Genomic DNA, 19,744 nt, shown 5'->3' on the forward strand with positions numbered 1-19,744 from the left:
TTTGCTACTGAAGCTTTCCAGTGCAGTCTTTTTGTGCTTCTTTGTCTCCTTTTAAAAAAAAAAATATTTAACTTTTATTCCTTTTTCTTTTTCCCAACCCACAAGGAAGAAAAACAGAAGAACCAGAAGAATAATTTGCAGGTTTTGTTGGCTGGGGACGAACAAGTTTTAGTTGACACAATTGTTGTACATTGCCAGAAAAAAAAATCTCTTTAAGACTTCAGGTGTCTGCAGCCATTTCATCAAACCTCAGAGGTAAGAAGTGTCAGGCAGTTAACAGAACACTCTAAGAACAAGTGCTATCCCCTAGGAACATGTGATTTTGCAGATAGAGGTACACCACCACGGGCTAGGTCTCTGCTAAGCAGCCTCCTCCTTTGTTTCTGTTTTGCACTTTGCTAAGCAGTCCAACACCAGATTTCACCAACAGAAGCTGTAACTTGCAGCTGACAGCAGGGTGTTAGCAGAGGAAGGGAGTCCATCTGGGGAGATCACACACCACCAAATCAAACATGACAAGGATAAGCAGCTGTGTCTGCCTACAAGCTACCCTTGCGTGCTCTGAACCGAAACACGTGTGCAAACACAACAATTTGTCTGTAAAAACAAATTGTAACCCTGCCCAAATGAGCACCACAGGTCCTGCAGCATCCCTTGCCTTTGAACTGCCACAGCCAGAGGCTGGAGCAAATGTTGGTAGATGCTGCTGTCAGCGTTCAGAAACACACATAATCATGGGATATGATTATATGCAGGTGCTTTTATTAACTTATTACATATAACATATGTAATAAGTTATATACATAACTTATACATAATAATTAATATACATCTATTAATTATTAAACTTATAGTGTTCTATTGTATACATTGACTTTATTCAAGCACGAGTTTCTTGTGATCTTTCCTAGGCCCCTGACCACAGTTTCTCAGGATTATTCATATGATTAAACAATAATTATATTTAATTACTAAACAATCATCACATTTAACAATTAAATCATTTATCATGTATGAGCTACACAGGTGCAGTTCTAGCAAGGTACAAGGCCTACATTGTACCCAAGGTATTTTTTTTTTCCAGGGCCTACTAAGCTTAATTTTCCTTTTAACCCTAAATCCCCATGATTTTAAAACCCTTTTACTATCACTGCTACTGTCCTTACCTCAGTGTACTGCAGCTCTCCAAACTCACCTGAGATATAGAGTTATTTTGCCATATGCAGGCACTACTGAAACATGTTATAAAGTTCTAGATCTGCTCAATTGAATTCGACAAGCTGCTTCCCAACAGTGCTACCTACAACTAGAGCTGAGGAACCAACCTCCAAAACTCACTGGGATTTAGAAGTCAATGAAGCCCTCTCCACCTGTTTTGTTCTCTTTATAGACAATGTCTTGAAAGGTGGCACTGGATCCTTCTGACAAGGTAGGAAGATGTCCAATTGTTAAACTGGGTTTGGATGGCTTAAAAAAACAGTGGTTTAGCCTGGTAGTTGACAAATCTATGTTTTAAACTATAATAGTGCCTGAGTGACTTCCCTTGGCAACATTTTCTGGAAGTTAAACTATGTGAATTATAAATGGCATTAGTCACTTGGTCTGTGGGGAAATGCTGGCATTTTGTGACTGTGCAATTCTTGTATGTCCCTTTTTTAATTTCCTCAGAACTAAAGAGAGCATCCTGGTGAAACAGAAAGAAAGAAAATAATACAAATCACCATGCTTTTCAAGCAGTAGCTGAAGAACTACTTCTGCCTAATTTATCCCCAAGCTTTCTCTGTCTTTGGAATGTGACTGAAACTCAGACACAGCGTGCAGTTCTCAGAAATGAGGACGTAGTGTGACTGGAGCTGGAGAGTGTGGCATCTGACTGGCAAGGAAGGAGAAGGTAATCCACCAAAAGTCAATGCAAAGGTGAACACAGCAGCCATTCATCCACCTAAAGATACATTCAGAAATTTCAAATAAGTGGTTAGATTAGTGGATGTAACATTATGAGTAAAATGTTGTGTTTAAAGCAATTAATCAACTGCTGATGTTGTCTGGTCCCTGGAGAAAGGGGAGTGGTCCAGCAGAGATGCTGCAGCAGTTGGATGTGCATGCAAACACTGACTCATGAAGGTTTTTAGGGAGGCTTAGGTTCCCTGTGGCACCAGGAGCTGTCAGAGGAAAAGCAGAGCTTGGAGGGAGCAGCCAACATACACAGCTCATCCTCACCAAGGATGCAGTAACAAATTAAAGCAAACAAATTTTTCCCACTGGCAGAGCCACCTCTGTCCTTTGCCAAGACTGAAAGTTTGCTCTTCATTGAAAAGTGTTTCCTTTAGCAGCTCACAGATTTTAAGGGTTCTGGAAGATCAGAATGTTTCTGAGAGAAATTAATTTGCTTAAATCTGACAAGAATATCTACGAGTTGGGCTTGCAATTCTTCTTAAAATCAAGTGCAGTTCCTTTTGTGATTGCTAAGTAGTGATCTCATATTTTGATCAGGCCAGAATGCTCTTCCAGAAATTTTGCAGGAAAGTGCAACTATGCAAGTAACTCAAGGAAAGGAAAATAAGATATCTCAAAGGAAAAAGACAATAGTATGTGTGAGAAATGTATTTTTCAGACTTATGGGAATGAATTCTTGAACCTACATAAAAACACGTCCAAAATGTTTCTTTAGAGTAATACTGATACTTGAGCTGTTTCTGTTTTCAGATTAGCTGCCACTAAGGAGAAAAAGAATCATAAATGTGAAAGTATGCTTGTCACTTTATGGTTTGGGCTTGCTGGCTTGCAACTGATTTGCACAATAATCTGTGTGGGCATTCAACTGAGAGAAAACATTTTATTTGCAATCGTAGTCATTTGGAGTAGTAAGAATTTGCAAAAAATGTAAGGCACTCATCAGAAGTCAGAAACTTGAAACACAATTTACCAGTAGAAGTTTGATTAGCAAATGAGGTCTCATGGTATGGCTGCCCCACTGTGCCATAGGAGAGGCACCCATGGGCTGAGAGCTTGGCTGGTTTCAGCTGTGATCACAGCCCACACAGAAAGGGGAACACAGGCAATGTGTTCAATGACAGAGCAAAAAAGGCACAAATACAATGACTCAGACAAGTTGTGGGACGTATTTTTATGTCATCTCAGGTGATGGTGGAGGAGGAATTGTGTGCTTGTGGAAGGCAACCCTGCCTTTCCAAGAGGCAAGGCTGGGGAAGGATCGTGGATCTGTGGAGATGGAGGCAATCTCAGTGGAGGAGAGGTGAGACCAAGGCTCTGCTCTTTCCCTGAGACAACACATGATTTAGGCCCTGAGTCCACCTCTTGGCTTGCTTTGGTCTCCTTAACTTAGAAAAAGAGTTGTGTTACAGAAGCATCAACACATCCTGGGTCTTCGCTGATTGACAGGATGGATGCAGACCCCTAACTGTGTCCCCTGAGTTACATGCAGGGACATTTGCACTACTCATTGCAGCATGGCCTTTCCTGGAGCTCTGGTCAAGGCCAGGGTGGCCTTTCCTCCTGCAACCCACAGACACTGGGTGCTGAGCCAGTTTCAAAATCTGTACTTGTATTTAGGTGCTTATGAAAACTCAACCTTATGGGCAGAGTGCTTGTGAAAAACCCAGTACTCCTGTCTGCTTAGCAGCACAGCTGGGAAAACCTGAGTTTCTGTCTGTGGCAGTTTTTGTCATACCCCCTAAAACTCAGCTGTGTCATAGAGGCAGGAGGTCTTCACAAGCCATTTACTGTAGCTTTATGATGGGGAATGTCCCTAGAGTAAGAGCCAAGTGTTTAAGAAAGGGGAAGTGGCACTCAGTGGATCGCTCGCTTGTCTCTCTGAGCGCACAGCTAAGATGATGATGGTCACTTGCCTGCTGCTCTTCAGCGTCTGGACCACTGCTCCAGGTAACTCTCTTGTCTGTCTGGGTGTCTGTGTCATTATCCTAACAGTGCTAGGGACATCAGTGGCTGTGCCAGCCTCCTTCTGTGCTGCTGGGTGCTGCAGCCCCCACTTGGCACCCTCCTGGGGCAAACCCAGTGATTACATGGCACTTGTGGCACTGTGCTACTTACCTGGGGCTCAGGTGTGTCACTGCTGGTTGTTCTGACAGCATCCACTTCTTAATTTAGCACCAGTGCATTTATAAATTCCAGAGAGATGTATAAAGGTATTGCAATGGGCAAATAATAAAGCAGGCAAACCTGCTTGTAGGAATCTGTTCAGACCACCAAAAGCATGGATGTATGACACTGGTTTTGTATTTAAAAATCGTGTAGAAAAGGCTGAATTAGTTTCAAACTAGGTTCCATTATCATGGTTTGTAGTCTGCCTATGGCACTGCTGAGATCTGGAAAGCAAAGTGACTGGCACAGCTTGACAACTGGCTTCTTGGTCTTTGATGAAAATCCACCTGGCCGTGGTCACAGCCAGAATCTCAGAGTGCTTTCTTGATTAGGTTAGTCTAGTGTACCTCTGGGCACTGCAGACAGCCTCTCCCTTCTCTGCAAAGATATTTCCCTTTCTTGTAAATTGAATTATGCTTTCAGTGCTGCAACTGTTACTGCTAATATCTCCCTTCCCATGCTGACATGCAGAAATAAACTTTGAAAATTATTATGCCAAGAGAACTGTGGAGCTGAGCCATCAGCTTCACCGTGCCTGTACCCTTAACAATTTTTTCATGTCTAGAACTGGAAGAGGAGACTGATTGTTTTCTTCTTTTCCCTGAAGACCTTTTATACCATGGTATTTATGCTGTGCAAGTTTTCTGCCTGTGGGTCTTCAGTAGGGTCTCTTCTGCAGCTGTTTCTCAGCAGCATGACTTCAATGCTGAGACCAGGTTCTCCCTGCCTTGCTTTTTCCTTCTGGTTTTCTGATCCTTGCCAGTCTCTGCCAAGTGTGAATACATGATGTATGTGTAGTGAGACACATAATAATTTTTAGCATTTTCCTGATTTGCTTCCCCCCATGCCGCAGGAGGGTTAAGAGGGTGGTATTGGGCCAACAGCTGTTTGGTCATCAGCATGGCTGAAAGTTTCAGGAATCTCTCTGTGGGTGCCCATGGAATAGCAGTCCTAGGAGACAAATCAGTGTCAGATTGACTGAACACCAGAACTGCCTTTCTGGCAAAATGCTTGGTGTGAGAGGTGGCAGGTCAAGTGAAACTCTGTGTGGTTCTTTCAAGCTGCATTTTCAACTTTTCCCTAGATGGAGGGATAGAGAAATCCTCCAGAGTTGCACTGCTTGGAAATGAGGGCGAGGGGCTGCGGGGCCTCTGCTGGGGTTGGGCTGCAGAAGAGTGTGAGAAATGCTGAGTGTGGCACTTGCTTCTCCCCCAGCCTCTGTGCAGGTGATGAACAGAAAGGTCCAGTCAGTCCAGGCAGGAGGAAATGTTACTTTTTCATGCCGGTCAGTCACGAAGGAAGACGTGATACAGGTGACATGGCAGAAGGAGACGGCCGGGGCTGAAGACAACATAGCGACTTACAGCACGATAAATGGCCAAAAAATAGCCAAGGACTATGTCAGCCACGTGAGCTTTGCCCACAGCGAGTTGCAAGCCTCAGCCATCTCCCTTCATGGAGTCACCCTCCAAGATGAAGGATGCTACAAATGCATCTTCAACACATTTCCCTCGGGGGCTGTCACTGGCAGGATGTGTCTCAAGGTTTATGGTAAGGCACTGTAATTGTGTACGGGTGCTTATCTGAGGACCAAGTCATGTTTCATGTGAAAAACCTTCCCTAACATTGCTACACTGATATGAGAAAAAGGGCTCTCCCTGTCTGGTTTTACCTCTGATGGGAAACCAGCATTCAACGGTTCTTTAATTTTTCTTCCCTTTCAAGTCAGCAATAGTGAGATTCAAAACTGACATGTAACTCATGACTTCCTCCAAGTTTCCCTGGCCCTGTGATGTGCTGACAGCTGCCTGGCCACAGCCATGAACCTGTGCTCCTCTTCTTCCTTTCACTGCTGCTCTCACCTCCTAATCCTGGAAATCAGGCAATTTTTAGCTTGCTCTTCATTTGGTTGTGAAATAATCACAAAGTACTCAAAACGTAAAGAGGCACATGCATGACCAGAATAGCTGGAAGCCCATTTAGAAGCTAGAGTAAAAATAACAGTAGCTGGGCTGGGGTCAAGAAAAGGATTTTATTTTTTAAAAAATGTAAAAAAAGAAGGCTGAAATACTCTATGACTCATGGGATTTCACACATGAATATCCTGAGCAGGTCAGCATCAACTAGCTTAAAGAAGAGAGTTGAAACAAATCATAAGTCAGTCATGAGGCAATATTTGTCACCTCCATATGAAATCATCAACTAGCAAATTCAACCTGAAATAAAGACTAAAAGATGAACTCAGCTAAGAGTAACAAGCTGCTCATCTTTTGAGGAAAGCTGCTGGGTTTTGTCCAGCTGAGAAAGCTGAGGCATTAAACATGCTCTGAGGACACCCTGTTGGCTCCTAGCTGTCTCAGGGACTGCTGTGGGGAAACTGGCCAAAGATCACATCCCCTGTGGAGAGTATCAGTGTCTGTGCTGTGTCACTGGTGATGTGACCCCTGCAGAGTATTTTGTTTATCCCTAGTACCTTCTGCTGATAAAGATACAGACACATACATCCACACACCTCTCTGGAGTCTCTGTGTGGAAAAAGGGAGCTCCTAACTTATAGGGGAAAGGAAGTGGTGGTGAAAAGCACAAGGGAAAAACAAGTCTGGAAAAAACGTTCTTTTTCCTCTCTTTTGGGAAAACTAGGGCAGAAAATAGAAGTGATGAGAAATTCATGCAGTATTTCATATACGGAGAGGAAAGCTCCTAAAGAAATCCACTTCTGAGTCATTCAGAGGGTAAACACTTATTATACATTACAGGAAAATGACTTCCAGAGGGATCCCATTCTTTTTAATCATATAAATCTAAACACAGAGATTTCTTTCAGGTTTGGGTTTGGGTTTTTTTCCATCCAAGTGGGGGAACTCCTTCCCAAACTCACCAGCCTTTTGGCTATGGTTTATCCTTCACCAGAGCACTAATTCTAAAAAAAAAAAAAAAAAAGGGATGTTTTTCTTCTGCCACACAAACTTATGGAAGCATCTCTTCCTGTGGCTCAGATGAAAACTAGGAAGGTTTTAACTTCTCTCATAGGCCACTGCCAGAGGTGAATCTGCCTCACTGAGGTCATGGCAGCCTTCCTGTAATGTGCTGTATCAAACCAGCCCTAGAGGGTCACCATGAACAAACTGAGCATTTGGCACTTTGACAGAAAGTTTTAGCTCTTTAGGCAGAAGGTTTAGTTATGTGGTTATTTCATTGAAGCTAATTTACACTTAAAAGCCACAGTCTTGCTCATTATACCCCAACTCCTAATGATGGGAACAACTTGTCTGAACAAGCCCAGAGGGTGCCCCATGAGGCAGAGTGAAGCCAGCAGGAATCTCCCAAGGCTCAGAGGTTCAGGGCAGGGTGAGCAATTCCGAGTCACCAGTTGAAAATTAAACACTGCCATGCCCTCAAGAGGGGAGTGCCAGGGAGTTTACGGGCTGGTAAATTGCCTGGTTACTGCAGCCTTTGCAAGCGGCTGTTCTGGGACAGGACGGGCACCATCACCCGTGGTGAGGGGAAGTGAAACCACATAAAAACTGGATACAACACTGAATAAAGAAACAGTTATGACTGGAGGGATGTCAGGACTGCCTGGCTGAAAACAGCAAACCCAGGAAGAAGCAGAAATGTCCTACCTTGTAGCAAAATCCATTTTGGAACACAATAGTTTCAAGCAGGTTTGGTGCGTCTCTTTTGAACAGTCTGCTGCTTTTCCCCCTTCATTTTACCTTGGAAATATTTTGACAAACTTCACTGACAAAGAGGATGAGAATGAAATCCAGGATGAGGATTGAGGGAGAGGTATGGAGAGAGGGGGATGTGCCACGTGAGGATAGGCAAGACTTGCTGAGTTACAAAATTCCTTCACTGTAGATTGGCAACATTTGTCCAGGAGTCTTGAGCCCAGCTGGAAAAATGCCATGGTAATTTCTGAGACAGGAAAATCAAGGCACAGTACTGTGGGTGAGCATCCATAGCCTTCTGTCATCATGAGGCATAATGTGATTCCTGCAATCGTTTATCATTCTCTGTAACACCACTGCTAAGCCTTTAAATATAAACAGCATATAATGACCTGATTCATTATATGCTTTTTATATTTAAAGGCTTAGCAGTGCCTAATTCCTTCTAACTACAGAAAGCCATTACAGAAGGTCCCTTTTTCAAATATTTGGGAATGTTGACAGAGCCCAAATCTGGGAACATCTGCAGTCCTGATCTACAAGAGAGACTAAAGCAAGTACTGGCACACAGCATCAGGTGAAGACTTTTTCACTGGAAACAAATATTTTGATGGAAGGCTAAAGAAGCAGTTAAGTGTATGCATCAAACATGAACAGCCAGCACATACTAGCAAATAGCATAGCAGGACTTTTCTGCAAAAGCAAGAACTTGCAGGTTCTGACAGTGCATCTATTACAGACATTTGTTAGAGAGAAGCTCAGCCCTAAAGGATCATTCATTGGGGTCCATTGTGAGAAGAGAGAACTGCTTAGTCAGAAGAAGAGCAGGTGTGGAGTGCACATGTTTCTGGCAAGACACTGAGAAGTTTTTCTCATCCTCTGTGGTAACATTTGTGACTTCTCCCTTTGACTGCTTGTGAATTTTGCAAGCTGATATTTGAAGTTAACCCTGTGGGTGGATATGTTATTTTTATGCATCCCGTGAGTGAAAGAAGTTCAGAGATCATTTATTAATAGAAACATAAATTGTTTGTGACAGTAGTCTTTTCACTGGGAGATTTTGAGATGTTCCAGCTGAAATCCCCCTAAACACTTTCCTTGTTTTTCTCAGAGGTTTCAGCAACTCTGCGGGTGTTGAGATTTTGTCTATGGTTGATACAAAAAGTGAGAAGTACAAGTTTATTTTTTCTATGCTCGCACAGCCATAGTGAGTAAATGAGGTCAGGCTTGTAAAAAGATCAAACAACAAGCAAAAAGCAACAAAATTACTGGTATACAAAGTCTTGCTTCTGGCAGTTGTGGCTAGGAAGACACAGACAACCTTTTGAGGTGCATCTGGAATTGTAGCAGGAGGTTATAGGTGCCATTATACATCTGGCACACATCTTTTCCCCTTTTCTCAGTGTCTGCTACACCTCACAGGCAAGTCTTTGTTTACCTCACAAAAGGAAAAATTGTTTTTCATAAGAATGAAAAGAAGTTTTGTTTGCTCATTTAACAGCAGGATTGCTAAATGATAGAGGTATGTTCTAGTGTTGGGATAAAAATTAATTTTAGCATAAATATTGCACTTACCACTGTTATTTTTCTTATGCAAGTAGTAATATACACATGGAGTTCTACTAATTATAGCAGTGGATACTTTTTTAAACAGAGGGCATTCATGGTAATTCAGACATGATTGAAACTAGAATTGCCACTGCACTTAAATGCTTTTAAAAAGCCATATTCTCAGAAACAAAGACCTAGAAGTAGAGTGTGGTTTAGACTCCTATTCCATCAGCACATGCACTGAAGTAGAAGGCAGGCTGGTGAGCTGCCATGCAAAAACCCATGGATTGCACTCCCAAATGCAAATACACACCTTTACAGAGATTGGCCTGTGCAAACTGACCTTATCAAACTAAGCAGAGGTTTGAACTAGACATTCTCCTGAAGTCCCTTCTGACCTAAATTATGGCATGATTTTATGCCAAAGGATAAACAGGCAGTTTTTTACATGGGACTTGGCTTATGTGTTCAGATCTCACACGGAGTTCTATCCAGGTTGAAACCAACTTCCAGAACCTCTCCTCTTTATCTATTCCCTGCAAATACATTTTATATAAATAGGAATCAACAAGTAGGCTTCATGTGAGTGAGTAAGCATGAATGATGCCTGTAGTTCATCCTTCTTCCAGATTAAAATTAAATGTGACAACATCCACAAATCTGCTGGCATGAGACTGTTTAGAAGAAGTGATCTTTCATGATACTTTTGAGGGATACTGTGACTCACCCTAAACCATTTACACGATGAAAGCACAAACCTTCCACGGGTGAAATCACATGGTGTAACCACATACAAATTCACTAGTACTGTCTTGCATAAATAGATGCATGTAGTCCTTTGATTTGCAACTCTCCACACCTCAACAGCAAAAATGCTAAACAGCAATAAAGCTAATCCTGCAGGTAATTTTAAAGGAAAATAATTCTAACACATATAAGCAGTTCAGCTCTTTCAGAGAGAAAAGGACATATGACTTCACAGTTCCACTACCTTCTGCTTTTAACTCAGCCATAACTCAGCTTCTCAGTTGGGATGCTGCTGCTATAACAGAACTGAAACAGATGCTTCTGCCCTCTTCTGTTGTCCAGCTCTTCACTTCCAGACTACTGTCTGATCACCTTCATATTTATTTGTCACTGCTGGGGCTTTGGGAAGGGGAGCTAGGATTAGATGGTAAGCTTTTCCTCCAAAGTAACTGTAAATACAGATTCTCTTTGCTCAAACATAAGTAGAAATTAATGGACTTTGTCACTTTGTTGTTTACAGCCATCTCGGACCCCAAACTGGAAACTAAGCTTATACCAAATCCAGACAAAGCTGAAGACTCTGAGAAAATGGTGGGGATGAGCTGCTCAGCAACAGGGAAACCAGCTCCAAAAATAACCTGGCACCTCCCCAGCATCCTGCAGCAGAAACCAAGGGAGTACCACATAAAGTTCAGCAACCAGACCGTGACTGTCATCAGCAATTTTACCCACACCCACTCCAAAATCCTTCAGGAGTACCCCATCACCTGCATGATCCAACACCCTTCTCTAAATTTGACCCTGGTCCTGCCCATAGACAGCCTGGAACAGGGTCAGTATGTTACTCTGCTCCTGCTCTGGATTAGGGAAGAAATTGGGAAAACACCTCCTGGGGTAGAATCAGAAAACTCCTCAGAGGGTTGGAAGGTGGGGAAAGCACCTGGAAGAGCAGCTGTGGCTGGGCTTGGGAGGGATGGAGGAGGTGCCATGGAACATCCAAATGCCCTGGCCAATGGCACATAATATCTTAGTGCCCCTCAGGTCCCCTTACACACCATGATGTGCCCCAGCCTCCCTGTCTCTATGAAGGACTATCTGTGGCAGGGTTTCCTGTCACACAATGTGACAAACCAAGAGATGCCAGCGTTGGGTAGCTCAGAGGGGCTGGGTTCTGCATGCCTGACCTTAACATCAGACCCCAAGCACAGGTCTGCTGGCAATGCCACTTGTGTGCATCATGCTGGAATGTGCTCCCAGTGCCCTTATCTGCCCAATGGCCAAGGGATGCTTGAAATGGGTTTCAGGTTGGTTTTTTTACTTCATGCTCATACTGAGTACCTGCTGCTTTCCCCACAGGTCCAGACAGCAGCATGGCATCATCCATGGCTGCTGCCATTGCACTGGAGGTCCTGGTCCCCCTGACCTCCCTTCTCCTTCTCATCTGCCTCCTCTACCACTGCCTCAGGCACCTACGTGAGCCAGAGAGAAACCCAGCCTGGCCCTGCTGGGTAGGTCTGCCTTTCCTCAGGGGGCTGCAAAATTCACCCCCACAGGTCTTGGCACTCATGACCCGGCTCAGCCCAGCCACACCAGGGCTGCCTGCACACTACCCAAGCCAGGCTGGAACTGGGCTGGAGAGGGACACAGGAATGAGCTCCCAGCCAGACAGCTGGGAAGGGGAAACCTGATTCTGCATAGCCCAAGAGTGCCCAAGTGTGCTGGCAGCTAGAAAACATTCCCTGTGCCAATGACAAGGCATGCTGCAGTGGGAGCATCACCCTACTGTTATATTTGAGCACAAAATAATTGTGTAAGCAGTGGCCAGAGCCTTGCACTGGTCTTCTGCAGCTCATAAAATAACCAATTTTACGAGCACAACCAATGCAGCTCACAAAGGCAGCAACTTTGAGGATGGGCCTCAAACAAAATGTTGTCTTTGGAGGAAAACTGTGCCTCTGTGAGGGAAGACCAGGGTGCCATGCTGAGGCATGGGCTGAGGCACTGCTGGTTGTCCACCAAGGCTATCCTAGTGGAGGGGCTGCAGGATACAATCTTGAGGTGGTTAAACTGAGGTGACGTGGCATCATTTCAGAAAACCACAGGTCAGTTTTGTGACATCTCCTCATCCTCCTTGCAGTACATGCCTAGCATGTGCACCCTGGATTTTGGGGAAAATTTTGGAGAAAAAGAAGCAATGGAGGAAAGGCAACACGTCTTAGGTGTTATAAGTCTAGGTCCAAGCTGAAGACTGCTGGTGGGATTGCAAGGAGAAAATTTAAGTCTCCTGTCACAGAGAGATGCAAGGACTCACTTGGCAATACAAATTTCCAGGATGTTTACCCTCACACTTTAAACACCCATATGTTTTGAAGAAATAAACACAACAACCTCTCTTTCATCAGGTACTTCCTGCCTGCACCAAGGCCAAGAAGTGCAGACAGTATGGAGCTGCAGGCAGGTGGGCTCCTGCAGTGTCCCACACCCTTGGTGCACCACTGAACACCTGAGAAGCTGCCCCACCTACACATGCAAGAAAGAAACTCTTAAAATGACACCTCAAGCTTCCAAGGAAACCTTCTGTGACTTTCTCCAAGAGAAATATAAAAATGGACCATTTATAATATATATTTATTTATTTTATTTACACTGTAATAATTGTTTTGTAAGAAAAAAATGTAACATATTTATTTGAAACTCAGACTGGCTGTGTGGATCCATTTAGTGGAAGTCATGCTTTGTATTTTTGGTGGTTTCAACATTGTTTATTACCCTTTGATATTTTAATATTGCAAACTTAAAATTGGACGGAGGATTATCTGAAACAAGGCAACAAGTCTTTTGTAAGGCTGCTGGCTTGGAAATTATTGCTGATGGACCAAAGGAGCCCCTTATCAGGAGCTAGGCTGCAGAAAACCTGTGGAACATCCCAGCACACTAGTCTGAACTTCAGGTGTTGAACTTGTTCCCTAAAGGGCACAAGAGATCAGGGCAAGACTGCAGCCAGCCTGAGCTTATAACCCAGGTGCCAGGAGTAACAGGCTTCAAGGCAAGAGCCACGAGGAAGTGCCAAGTCCAATTTCCAGCAAATTCTCCTGGAAAGCAATGTAAAAGGCACATAGATGTGTCTTTTTTCCCTCTTTCTCAGGGCTCTTCACAGCCCTCTTCTTAATGTACCTGATCTATCACAGCTGTTTTGTGTTTCCTGGCATCCCACCCACCTGCAGGAGGCAGCAGGGCAATAAAAGGGCAGCTTTAGGGGTTGTGCTGTGCATTTTGTTTGTGTTCTGGTGGAGTGGCAGGTGAGTGCAGTAGGAGGCTGGTCAGCCTGAGGACCTGGGTGTTTTATTTATTTTCATGTGGTCAGAGAAGTACCAGTGCAGGACAAGGAGTGTTCCCTATTCTGACCATGTTTTGCTTCTAAGCAATGGGTCTGAGCTGGAGTCTCCTGTAATTCCCTGAATTGCACCATATGCTCATAAAGTCTTGTTGACTTAGGGACAGAGAAATGAGCCTGCCTGGATCGTGCTGGTCTTGTGGGAAGCCACCAGTGCAGGCTGCTTCCTCTCCTTCTGGCTTCCCAGAGCAAAAGCATGTAATCTGGTTTTTCCTCGTCCACGTATTTCAAATGGGCATCCCACATGAATCACTAAGTTGTAGTCAAAAAGCCAAGTGAACAAAAATGAAAACGAGTGAGTTGAGAATGAGTAAACCTGGTCTTTGCTACAAAATACTTCTTTTAAACCCCCCTAATGCCTAGAAATAGCACAGTTTGTGAGTGAGGGGAAAGAGGAACTGGCTGCAGCTGTTACAATTGGGGTTTTTTCTTCATAGTCCCCTAATTGTCAAAGGAGGAAGTAATGGTTGTCCAAACTTTTCCACCATTGTTGCTTCATTTCTTCCTTGATGAGGGAAGAGGAGAGGAGAGAAGGTTTTCCCCTGGGTTTGTGGAAGGCAGGAATGGGGTGGAGAGCCCCTGGCACCCTTATTGAGCAGGTTGCCATTCTGCAAAGTCTGCACTTGCAATTTAGAGCAGTTTATTTGAGTTTTAACATGAGGCTTCTGCTAGTGTTTAGACTAAGGGTTTTTGGTTTTGTTGTTTGTTTTGTTGGTTTTTAAAAAAAAAAATCCCTGGCAGAAATGGGGGTTAGACATGGGTAAAAAAAAAGGATTTCCTGAGGGAAGAGCTAAAGGCACAATGCCAGTGAGAAATCTATTTAAACCCAGGAAAATGGGTAAATTATCTGTTATTCTTTTCTACAAACAGATCACCTGGAGTGTGGGAAAGCAGGGCTTGAAGTCGTGAATGAATCTGTTTATGTGTGGGTTTGTAGCTTCTTTTACTTTTTAGCTGAAGGTAGAAATTTTTAGAGGTTTCTGCTTATGAGCATGATAGGTCCAGCAGCTGGGTGAGGGATGCAATGGCTTACAAGTAAAATTCTGTACAAGATTTATTTTTCATTCATGATACTGCATGTGTGAACGTGACATCCAGTCACAGAACACTTAAAACCAACACATGTACTTACCTTCATGCTATACTAAGCCACAGTACCATAATGCTGTGTGCTGCTGCTGTGCTGTTTGGCTTCACATAGCAATGAAAGGAATGCAAGAATACAGACAATGGTTAATTAAGTGGCTGATAGCTATGGGACAAAAAAAGAATATGAAATAGCTACAGACCATCTTTTGTAGAATAAATTAAAGCATAACTGAGGGAATCAGAAGTTTTGGTTGTGAATGATGAACATCCTAACTGCTGTTAGGAGATTTTTTTTGTGATTAGTTTGTGCTTGTCTGTCTAGTTACTTCTGTTAACAATTTGTAAGAATTCCTTTAAGGTTATATTTCAGTTTGGTTTATACAGATACCTAGCATTTGTTGTAATAAATGTGGGCTTTTAATAAGTGGGTGGGTTTTGATCCCCAACACCTTTTGTCTGCTGTGGCCCTGCATGGCTGTAGATGGAGATGGTGAGATTGGTGTGGAGCTTGAAATGAGAAATAGAAATAAAACTGATAGGATGAAAGCAAATTTAAGTGAAAAAGACTGCTTTGTATTTCTGCTCCAATACAAGTGACATGAAGCAGATTAACTTTGTAAGTCAATAGAAGCAGACCATATTTTTGAAATAAATTCTACAGGAAAGCTCTGAGCTGATACTACCACCACAAAAATATATTTAAAAAAAAAAAAAAAAACCTAGGATTTTTGCCTGCTTTGAGGCTAGGCAGTTGTCAGGCTCACCCAACTCTGCCTTTGGCTACTTTGTGCCACTGCATTTTGTCCAGCCTAAGGACAAGTGGTGTTGATGCAGGATATAATTTCTCCTACCTGATGGAAAAAGGTCAAGCAGGAATGCCACCTTCCTTCTTGCCTCTCACTTAGATAAAACTGGTTCTGGGTTATGCATCTTTCTTTATAAAGCAAATGTAGGCTGCACCTCTCAGCTTTGGGATCCTTTGACCCTGACATTAGCTGGTTTGGGTTAAGATTTTAACTCATGTAAGAAGTGTCCTTTTAAATAGCTGAGATAGATATATAGATAAAATTAAGGTTCTTCAGGCTGTATAAAGTGTTCATGCTTCTGTTTTGGCATGCCAGGCTGTTTCAGAGGTATATTGTGTTGGTATTTTTCTCTGCCTAGATAGTGGGTTCCTGGCTCTAAGAGAGCAGGAAGATGCAAGCAGATTGGCCCCAACAGCACTGGCTGAAGAGATGACTTGGAAACTTAGCTTGTTTGTCTTAGGTATTTTACAGGCCCTGGCTGAAATAGGAATATTCTTCTTCTGAAACCAGTGCTGGCAGAGGCATGGGACTAAGTTTGTCCAGTGAAAAGAAACCTTGTTTTGGTGATAGACCTTTGAAAGCATCATTCATCAATTCTCTGTTGTGTGACCCTGGGGGAATGATTCATCTAAATACCACACCAGTAATTTTTCTTATTAAATCAGACATGGAAGAAAATATAACCCATTGTTTTAATTCAATTTTCAATACTGAGCCCCTGGAAATCAGCTGAAACAAGAGAACTGCACAAATTGATTGCATTTTTCTCTTTTATAAATGAGACTATCAAGCCAGGCAGATACAAATCAAGTGTATTTTTGTTTTCACTCTCAGTACACCAGAAATTGCTCAAGTTTTTGGCAGCCTCACAAAGGGCCTTCTCATATATCTGCTGCTTTCATCTTCAGACATATAAAGCTATGTGTGAAAGGAGCACTGAATAAATGTCCAGCTCTTTGTGGATGGACTCTGTTGTAGTCTGCTCAACTTTGAGAAAAGCTGCCTGAAATTTCTGGGAAGGCTGAGAGAACCCTCACTCTAAGATCCCTATACAATACCAACTTTTAAATTCCCTAACATATCAGAAGCTGTGGTCCTCAACCACCCTAAAGAAAAGGCAACTTTGTCTAGTAAAAGAGAACTTGAAGTGGTACATGAGAGATGAAGATGAAAACTTTTCAGAAAAAAACCCTACACTTCTTAGTGTAAAAAAAACCAACCTTAATTTTTTTTAATCACAATATTTTATTTTATATTATCCTTTAGGTAAATTACAGAAAGCCCAGGTCTCATCATAAACACCCAGGCTTACATTTCAGTTTAAGCAAATCGATTTGCCTTGAGCCTTCCTTGTTTACAGGAACTTAGCTATTTTCATAAATGACATTGGTTGTGGTAAAGCACTGACACCTGCTGGTGTCTCCTGTGCTGGATTTACAATAACGTGCCAATATCTGTCACCTACGTTGGACAGTGTGTCCCCAGCCTGAACAAACAGAAAAATGCCAGCACCACAGTGAAACACGGAGGGCATGAAGAAGGAGAAAAAGGACAATACACACACAATTCCCTCCATCTTGTCCCCTTTGGACCCCTAATCTAGAATCCTAAAATTTTATTTTTGCACCCGGACCACACTTAATTATTATTACAATGATGGGGGAAAACACTTCACATAGAATATTTTGCTGAAGGATATGTGTCAGGAAGGATAGGACACTTCTCTTGTGATAAGCTGTCTTTCAGAAAAAGAAATACAAATAGATAAAAAGTTCTAGGTTTTGATACAACCTGATACCAGGGAAGTGTGAGACATTATTAGTATTTATTTTAAACATTAAATAATCCTTCATATTTGGTACAACTATATTTCTACGCTGCTCCTTTCTCTCCTTCAAATAATAAACAAGGACAAAATTCTTAATGCTGCACTCAGTCCCAACCTCTTAAAAAGAACAGCAAAAACATACTGGCATCACTTCATGTTCTGTGTGAACTTACTGTTTTCTTTTTGTAGATGTTCAGAAGAGCACAGTCATCATCACATCGATATTAATAGCTGCATTGTTCTTACTGGTGTTGATATATTGTGTCATGAGACTAAACAACCACAGAAGGAACAAGTAAGAATAGTTTTCCTTTTTCTGCAAATGTGGTGCCTTGCCTCTCTGTTCAGCTTGCAATTTGCCTTTCCCTTTCTTCTTGGCATTTTTATATATCTCTTTTGGAAACCCACCCAACTAGTAGCAGCATCTTTAAAATAGCACAATTCACTCTAAATGACAAGGGGTATACTAAGCATCCTGTGACTAATTGACATTGTGGGTTTTTTTCCCCAGGCAGAAGACACGTGGTGCACCCAGAACTTCCAGCTTACAGCAAGACCTAGGTGAGAGAGCCTCTCTGAGCCTGCACACACCAATACATCCCTTACCAAAACGAGGTAAGAAAACCAGCCAAGGCTTCTAGTGGTTATTCACATCCTCCATTAGGGGTCTCTGCCCTGCCGTGTCTTTGCTGCATGGGGCAGCCACACTGGGTGGATGACACAACAACGTGTGTCCCATGGGTCCCTCTAAGAACCACCAGGAAAAACGCTTAAGTGCCCTAGAGGGCCCCAGCACTTCCATGGGCTGCGAGTGGATCTTTGCATCCCCTGCAGCAGAAAAGTTAGTCAAAGTTATTTAGGTGCAAAGGCATGGAAGAGGCACTGGAAATGTCCAGGAGGGCAGCTGAGATGTCCCTTCTGGACAAGGCCAGGGAGCCCTACAGAGCTCGGGTGCTGTAAAGAGCAGACTCACAAAGAAGCTTCCCCACCAGGGTCTGCCCTGCCCTCCTCCTGGTGCAGACTCAAAGGTGCTTCAGAGGGCTGCTGGCATCCACAGGCAAAACAAGTAATTGGTCACAACTGGGAATCCCTCCCACTAAACACTCTGCTCTGGCCTCCCAGACACAGTGTGTTCCCTGCAAGCTCCTGGTGCTCCTGTGCTGTAACTGGGAGCCTGTTGTGGTTTGACAGTGACCAAATGCCAGGTTTATACTCTCCTAGCTGGGCAAAGGCAAGGGAAAAAAATTAACTAAGGTCTCATGAGTTGAGATAAGGACTGGGAGAAAAGAGGTTCAAGGTAAAAAGTATAAGGTAAATTTCTTATTAACAGAGTCAGAGGAGGATGATGATAAGTAAAACAAGCTTTTATAAAAGCCTTTCTTTTTTCCCCTGCAGCCCATTCCTCTTTCCTAGTACAGGGAAAAAGGGCCATGGGGGTTTTGATCTGTTTGTCATCTGTTTGCTCAGGGAGAGCTATGCCATTGAACCCCTCTCATGGGAGACAGTTCCCTGGGAAATTCTCTGTCGTGATTCGAATATCACAAACAGAAGTCTTGCCAAAACTGCTGCAATGTGCGTCATTCCCACAGGAAAACAGTCCTCCCAAAACTGCTGTGGTGTGGATCACTTGCCCATGGGGTACAGTTCTCTAAGGACAGGCTGTTCTAGTTTGGCAACAAGGGCCTTCATTCTCTGTCTCTGGAAGCAGGTTCCCACTGGATCACAGCTTCCTCTGGCATCCACCCACTCCAGTGTGAGCACTTCTCCCATGGGCTGCAAGTGGATCTCTGCATCCCCTGTGGAGCTCATGGGCTGCAGGGGGACAGTTTGTTTCACACTGGTCCTCACCACAGCCTGCAGAGGAATCTCAGCTCTGACACTTCGAGCACTTTCTCCACATCTTTTCCCACTGACCTTGGTGCTGCCATGTTGTTTCCTCTCACCTCTCCTCACTTCCTCCTCTTCTCCGACTAGAAGAAACGCTGCTGCCCACAGGTACCATTGCCAACAAGTTCCACTAATTCAAAGATTCCTACGGGGTCCTGCAGTGCCTAGAGGTCAGTTTTGTCTAGGTTCCACGTCAGGGGGTCTCTCGCCGTGTTTTCACCGACGCAGGCTCACGGCCCTGGCGCTGTTGAACGCCTCTCTCCGTGTGGGGCGCAGGGAGGGGACGCTGCCACGGCCGCCCTGCCCTCCTGCCCGCGGCGCCCACCGCGGGGCCTCCCCGCCCCTGGAGAAGAACCGCGCGTGCGCTGCTCTGATTGTCTTCTGAAATGTGTCATCAGAGAGGCGTTACCAGCCTCTCCAATTGGGCCAGCAGCATGTCCATCTTCAGAGCCATCAGAGATTGGCTCTGTCTGACATGGTGGATGCTTCTAGCAGCTTCTCACAGAAGCCACTTGTGTGGCCCTCCCCTGCTACCAAAAACAAGGCCATACCAAATCAACATAGAACTCTCTTGTCTACTCATCGCTTCTCTCTGCCAGGTGGTGTAGAGCTCTGTAGTGATTACCACCTACTCTGCTGGGTCTCTTGC

At 43.7% G+C, this 19,744-nt stretch overlaps 1 protein-coding gene across 3 annotated transcripts in view; it reads left to right on the plus strand.

The window, feature by feature from the left end:
- The window catches only part of LOC144248381 (OX-2 membrane glycoprotein-like), a 30,754-nt gene that overhangs the window by 10,869 nt on the left and 141 nt on the right, over positions 1-19,744 (plus strand). Inside the window, exons 2-7 of one of the 3 annotated variants that reach the window (XM_085580447.1) lie at positions 106-3,903; positions 5,338-5,673; positions 10,612-10,923; positions 11,448-11,599; positions 12,494-17,503; positions 17,720-17,823. In XM_085580447.1, the coding sequence (XP_085436573.1) occupies positions 3,852-3,903; positions 5,338-5,673; positions 10,612-10,923; positions 11,448-11,599; positions 12,494-12,598 (957 nt within the window). In that variant the 5' untranslated portion in view covers positions 106-3,851 and the 3' untranslated portion in view covers positions 12,599-17,503; positions 17,720-17,823. Of the gene's footprint in view, positions 1-105; positions 3,904-5,337; positions 5,674-10,611; positions 10,924-11,447; positions 17,504-17,719; positions 19,732-19,744 lie in introns of those variants that run through there. The other 2 variants (XM_085580412.1, XM_085580364.1) reach the window with 2 other exon arrangements.

Source organism: Lonchura striata, chromosome 1 (genome assembly GCF_050655825.1).
Source record: "Lonchura striata isolate lonStrDom1 chromosome 1, ASM5065582v1, whole genome shotgun sequence".
NCBI lineage: Eukaryota > Metazoa > Chordata > Aves > Passeriformes > Estrildidae > Lonchura > Lonchura striata.